This window comes from Homarus americanus, unplaced genomic scaffold (assembly GCF_018991925.1).
Source record: "Homarus americanus isolate GMGI-L3 unplaced genomic scaffold, GMGI_Hamer_2.0 scaffold18703, whole genome shotgun sequence".
Classification (NCBI taxonomy): Eukaryota; Metazoa; Arthropoda; class Malacostraca; order Decapoda; family Nephropidae; genus Homarus; species Homarus americanus.
The window spans coordinates 2,562,143-2,568,506 of record NW_024749779.1 but is presented as its reverse complement, the minus strand read 5'-3'; the positions used below and the strand labels follow the sequence as shown (position 1 = coordinate 2,568,506).

The following is a 6,364-nucleotide window of genomic DNA, read 5'->3' as shown; positions in this document are numbered from 1 at the left end:
CTCGCTCTCTTCTCATTAATATTCTGTAGACTCTTACTTACCGGTATCCAATGCTCACAAGTATCCTGTAAGACTCCATCTGGTTAATATTTGTTATATAATTATTTACCATTTCATTGTTTAGCGCTGTTAAATTTTGAGTTAAATTAATGTTTTTTATAACTATATTGGTTAATTTATAACTGCTACCTTTTTTCCCCTCTCTCAGAAACCTGCAGAACAATGTTATATTTCCTGAGGAGCGAACGGTACAGGAGGCAAGCAGGATGTGTCGCCGGGTCAACGCCACCCTGGCAATCCCAACGACTGAATCTGATAATGAGGAACTCATGCAGCAGCTCTCGCTCTTCAAGGAAGTGTGTGTCCCTACGGCCACCTGGAAGATGTGGATAGGTATCACCGACGATGCAGAAGACGGAGTGTGGAGGAGTTTAGACACGAACGAGAGGTTGACGTACCTCAAATTTCCCCTAATCAATGCCGGGTCGTCCTACACGTGTGCTTCAATGAAGGCTGATGGATTCTGGGATGGAGATCGATGCACGAATAAAAGATGTACAGGCTGTTACCTGGAGACTACTGATTTTCTATACCTCCGCGGTTTATGCTTCGATTCCAAATTCCGAATGAGGTTTAGGATTCAGAAGCACATCAATGACCGTCCCTACTTTCGTGGATATTATGACAAAGTGATAATATGGGGTGCAACAAATAAAAGATGGTTACTAGTTGACACGGTGACTAACACGACACTAATGTGGGCCTTGCTCACAGGAAAAGAAAATTACCCAGTTGGAAAGCATTCTTGGAAAGTTGCAAAGGAGGTGTGTGGTAAGGCCGAGGACACTACTGTACTTCTTAGCTTAGCTCCGTGTGCAGATCATCTCTTCACCTGTAACACTGGGGACTGTATCCAACCTTATCTGCGTTGTAACTTCCGTTATGATTGCCCTGACGGAAGCGATGAGGTGGACTGCGGCGTCGTAGAGCTGGTGGACGACTTGCAAAGGGAGCTGCCACCCCCGGGACCGGGAGGATCCGTCCTTATACTGGTCCCACGACTAACTATCACTCGCATCGCGGAAGTCGACGACATCAATATGGCCATCACACTGGAGTTCCGCCTCACCCTCACCTGGACGGACGACAGGTTAAGGCTACGACACTTAAATGAGAAGAAGAACGGCACTATTTTGACAAATGCGGACGCCGAGAAAGTGTGGAAACCACGCTACCAGCTGGTGAACTTGGAGGGTGGCCAAAAACAGTTGCTTAACGAAAATCTCATGGTCAGGTCCGCCCAAAACGCCACCTTACCTCAGTTCAACAATGTTGACATGGGTGAGTGGAAACAACTCAGCTACTTGGTATGGTATCTGCTACAACTGATGACACACACACACACACACACACACACACACACACACACACACACACACACACATCGACCTTCACAGTGAATTGAATAACATCCATATATTCTGAGAAGACACACCGTGAATAATGTGAACTATAAGACTAGAGTTCCACAACTGTTGCCATGTGTTACATCGAGTCAAAGTTGCCCTTACTTGGATGAATAAAGATTTAGTCTTCTAAGAAACAGATGCAACATATAGGTTAAAATAAACAACTTATTAATGTATCAACTTAATTTTAAATTGCAAATAGCTGGTCTGGTTGTATTTCCTTGACGATACAGAATTATAAATTTTCGTGTGGATTCTGTACCGATTAAGGAGTGTAATAGTGATCTACACATGTGTATATTCCATCATTATTTTCCTTCCGTGAATTACATATAATGCGATGTTTTATAGCAGACTTGGTATCTGTATAATTTTTATCACTAGGATAAAGATTTTCAGTTGGGATATTTTGTGAAAAGAATCTTTAAATTCGTTAAATGATGTTTTATTTATTTAATGCTGAGTTTCATCCCTTTGCATATATTCCCAGATCAAATATAATTTCCATACTTATAGAAACTTAGTTGTAATGAATCAACGCTAACTTATCTGTGTTCTAATTTTCAATGTTTTATGTTAATATTCTCATAGACTCAGTATGGTAGGAGTCCTTTGTTAATAATGATTCTTGTGATTCAACAGATCTAGTGTATCCGGGAGAGACCAACAAACTCTCTCTCATCCAGCGTTACACAGCGAGAGTCACCTGCTACTTTGAGCTCTACGCTTACCCCTTCGACATCCAGGTGTGCAGCATCGACCTGGAGCTGCCCCCGGAACACGAAGACTACGTCAAACTCTCTATTGAAAACGGATCCGCTACCTACATGGGGCCCAGGGAGCTGTCCAAATACACTATTGAATGGGTTGCGTTTGGGGGAGCCTCTGGAGGTAATCAGCTTAGCGTTGAGTTCGAGTTACATCGTCGTCAGGGTATTGTTGTGTTTTCAAACTTTATTCCCTCGGCTATGTTGTTGATAGTGAGTTGGGCGACGCTATTCGTTGACCTGAAAGCTCTCAACGTCAGGGCTATAATGTCCCTCACCACACTGCTTGTCCTCTACACACTCTTCGCCAACATGTCTCGTTCCCTGCCCACAACGGCCTCCATCAAACTCATCGACATTTGGTTTTTCTTTATCATCTTCATCCTTTTCATCAACATCATGATACATGTGTTCGTTGACAGGCCTGGACCCAAAAATAAGATATTCAATAAAAGGAATGTGACGGTAACAACTGGCGTCCCTGAGCAAGAGTCGGTCTCTCTCAAGTTACTGCAGAGGTACAGACTCCTCGGCCTCCCCATGGTCGTCCTCTTCTTCACTGTTTACTTCTGGACAGCTGTGATTTTAAGCAAGTGAAAATTAACAATAGTTGTTACGTTAATCTAACTTTTACCGAGATCTCCAGAGACCGCGCGCATCATGCTGTCAGGAGAAGGACCAAGGCCCCAAGTCGATCTATTATCTGAATATATATAACGTCGTTCTCATCACGAAATTTAACTTCACGATTTACACACACACACAAAAATAAAAATTCTAGTGATATCATAGTAAAAATAAATCTTAGAAATATGCAGCTGTGAAGACAAGAAAGGCTGAGAAAGGGGTAACTCTACTGTGTAAATAAAAAATAAAAAAATCTTACCAGCCAACAAAAATCAGTTCGGTTGTTTTTGACAGATAAGAAGTCCAATATAGTGTTTACCTGTGAAGAACATAGTTTAGTGACTGGCATCTCTCAGGAGGTTTTCCACAACATAACGAACTAAAGAAACTTTGAATGTTTATATTTCCCACACAAGTATTCACTGTAGGGTTAATTAGGATATAAGGATTCCGACTGTGATATATACTGTATGTATAATAGAGATTAGAAGCACATTGTCTAAAGATTTAAAATTACAGTATCTTGATATGTAATGAACGTTAATAAAATTTTGTCACTTTCAAATTTATTTACTGAATGGTAGCTCTGACGGAGACAAAATATGCATTAACAGTAGAGGCAAAGTTGAGAGAGGTAATGTGATGTTCAAAATATATGACTTCCATGAGAAAAAAAAGAAGTGTACATTACAATCAAAACCAGGCCAGCCAGAGTGCACCGTGTGATAACTTATACATTGTGGGAATCTTAAAATCCGTTGCTGTCACCCATGATTATAGTGTGATCCCTCATAAGGCATTGATTTAGGAATTTTAGGGGTGAGAGGAAGGACAACTTAGCAGCCTGAATGAACTATAACTTCACTCACCGATCTAGTTTTTCTCATCCTTTCTTGATTTAGCTGATGGATGTCGACCGTGGCCCTGTGTTGAGTTCCTCATAATGACTTTCACGGGAAGGTAACAAATTTAGGTTTCGTTGCAACCATTCACTGGCAGCATGAAACTAGGCAAGTTGCAAGGAGTGAGAAATGCATCTTATAAAAAGCAAATGAGAAATTTCTACCAATAACTTTGAAGGGCTATTATTTTATTTACGCTAATCAATGCAGGCACATCGCTAGTCCCGGGTGTTTTAAGCCTTTGAAGATCTTCTAAGCCATTATTTCTCAGGAAAACTTTTAAAGCATTACATATTATATTTGCAATGTACTCACAGACTCATACCATTTCTCAAAATGTTACTACCATGAGCATTTTAGAATCGGAATAACAATTTACTGCACCGAGCAACTTCCAATCAGAAACGGCATTACTGTGTTTACATCAATAGTCAAGTTGATATTTGTTTCCTGAATCAGTCTTAAGCTTGGATTCCATATATGCGTTTGCGTTAAATTGCCCTGAAAAACGGAGACCCCTATTTCCATTTGCATGTAGCTGTCTTTCTGTTAGCGGGAACAGGACAGGGAAGATGGCTCCTAGTGCATCGAAGCTACGAACCTTATATGAACAAGATGATTTGCTATTAAACATCCTGGGTTTGTATAAGATCATGCGTAAATCAAAGGAAAAACGGTCAAAGAAACATAGATGGTGGGTTCATAGATTGCTGCTGAATCGGACCAAATATGAACCCTACAGTACTCTGGTAAAAGACCTGAGCTTGGACGAAGAAAATTTCAAAGAATATTTTCGTCTAAGCAGACAACAGCTCACACATGTTCTTTCCTTGGTTAAGAAGGATTCGGTGAAACACTGCAGGAACAGAGAAGTCATTTGCCCAAGGCAGCGACTTGCCATATGTATAAGGTGAGTCATGCTTATGAATAGAAAATAATAGGAACCGTAGATAAATACTAAGTAACACAAAAATTTGTATTCCATTGATCCTTTTATTGATACCATGAACCTTTATTTTAGAATAGTTATGTCAAAAATGTATGGATCTCGCAACCTGATATATAAAGATTGATGGTTAATGAGTTATGAAATAACACTTGCTAGGTATTATATAAATCAAATTTTCAGTCTCCTCGACAGAAAGCTGGGTTTTTTCCTCGAGGCATTTTGCTGGGTAAGGAGAGCAAACACAGGGATAGTGACGTCACAGTGTGGGATTTCCTCGCCCGTTTCCACGCGGTTGTGTTTTCAATCGCTACAGGGAGAGATTGACATGTACCGCAAACGCAAAACGCTAACGCAACCGTGCCAATGGAAACAACCGTACATTTCAATATGATCCATTTTTGGCGTTAACGCTACTGCTACCGCTACCATGTGAGTGGAATCCGAGCTTTAAGGTCTTTAATATATTGTGGTGCCATCACCTTTTCAAACTACATCTCTACATTATAATCGTCGAAGTTTAAGGCTTCTACATCTTTCCTATCAACCTTTACAAAATTCAATCAAACAATCCACTTCTTCAAAGTGTAAAATGCTCTTTTATAAAAAAGCGGAACACTTGCCTCTGCTTTATTTGAATCGTCATTTACTTTTTTGAACGAGAGAACACCCCCTTGCTGAGAACTGAATGATTTATTTATATCTGCCTTCTTGAGTTAAGACACAAGCGTTAAGTATTTTTCTTGCTCGTAGTTGCTAAGAGTATCGGAAAATATTGTGAAATAGTCACAGGACCAGGGTGGAACTTAGCAGGAGCACTGTCTGAAGGGCAGGACGAAAACGCCGCCCTCAGGATGTAGCGCGTATTAGACGAGGAAATAACGTAGGATTTGGGTGTTTCGAGAGTCGAGGTTGAAGATCACACCAATCCAAATTTGTACACTATTAATACATTAGTGATATCAGGGTGAGCTAGTACAGGTAAAACCATCAATAATACCCAACAACAGGCTAATCACCTTCGTATTTTAGATCACCAAAAAGTAAGATTCCTGCTTAAAGTTACATAAGGTTAAAAAAAACATAGGACATGCATGAAACAGTAAAGTACTGTTTTATTACTGTGTATGTCTTTGAACCTGCGAAGCGGAAATAGTCTATTTAGTTCATAATTACCAAGAGTGGATCCATAATTTTCAGAAGGTGGGTATTAGGAAGAAATAATGATGTTACAATGACGTTCACTTACACTAAAAATATAAATTATAACGGAGGTCCACACCCCCTAACCCTCCTCGGATCTGCCCTTGATTACAAAATATGACCATCGAAAAATCCCTATCATAAGATACTGTAGTTTCTCCATTTAGTCGTTTTCTGTAACATTATTGTATCGTGTTTTGGTTTTCTTTGAATAAAATTTATGAATAACTATTCCATTAAGATATGACCTACGACACGAGGCCATTGATTTTAAACTATTCCTTGGAAGTTTCTAGTACGTGGGTTAGTATTTGATGAAGGACTGAACATAACACGGGTCAGACTCAAAAATTATCCAAAAACTATTCAACTTGAGCTTCGGAAACAGCCAGAAGTCACAGGGGGCCTGATCTGGAGAGTATGGAGGGTGGGGGGCCACTGAGATGCCAT

At 40.1% G+C, this 6,364-nt stretch overlaps 1 protein-coding gene across 1 annotated transcript; it reads left to right on the top strand.

Annotated features, from left to right (window-relative positions):
* Window positions 1-214: 214 nt before the first annotated feature.
* On the top strand, window positions 215-3,351 carry LOC121853877. The gene is made up of 2 exons (XM_042348254.1): window positions 215-1,341; window positions 2,112-3,351. The coding sequence occupies exons 1-2, from the start codon at window positions 267-269 to the stop codon at window positions 2,831-2,833; spliced, it is 1,797 nt and encodes a 598-aa protein (XP_042204188.1). The 5' UTR covers window positions 215-266; the 3' UTR covers window positions 2,834-3,351.
* The last annotated feature ends 3,013 nt before the right edge of the window (window positions 3,352-6,364 follow it).

Excerpts from the sequence above, each read along its gene's own strand:
- LOC121853877 (XM_042348254.1), top strand. The coding sequence starts at position 267 with ATGTGTCGCCGGGTCAACGCCACCCTGGCAATCCCAACGACTGAATCT. Across the intron at positions 1,342-2,111 it reads GTTCAACAATGTTGACATGG|ATCTAGTGTATCCGGGAGAG; the intron begins GTGAGTGGAAAC and ends GTGATTCAACAG.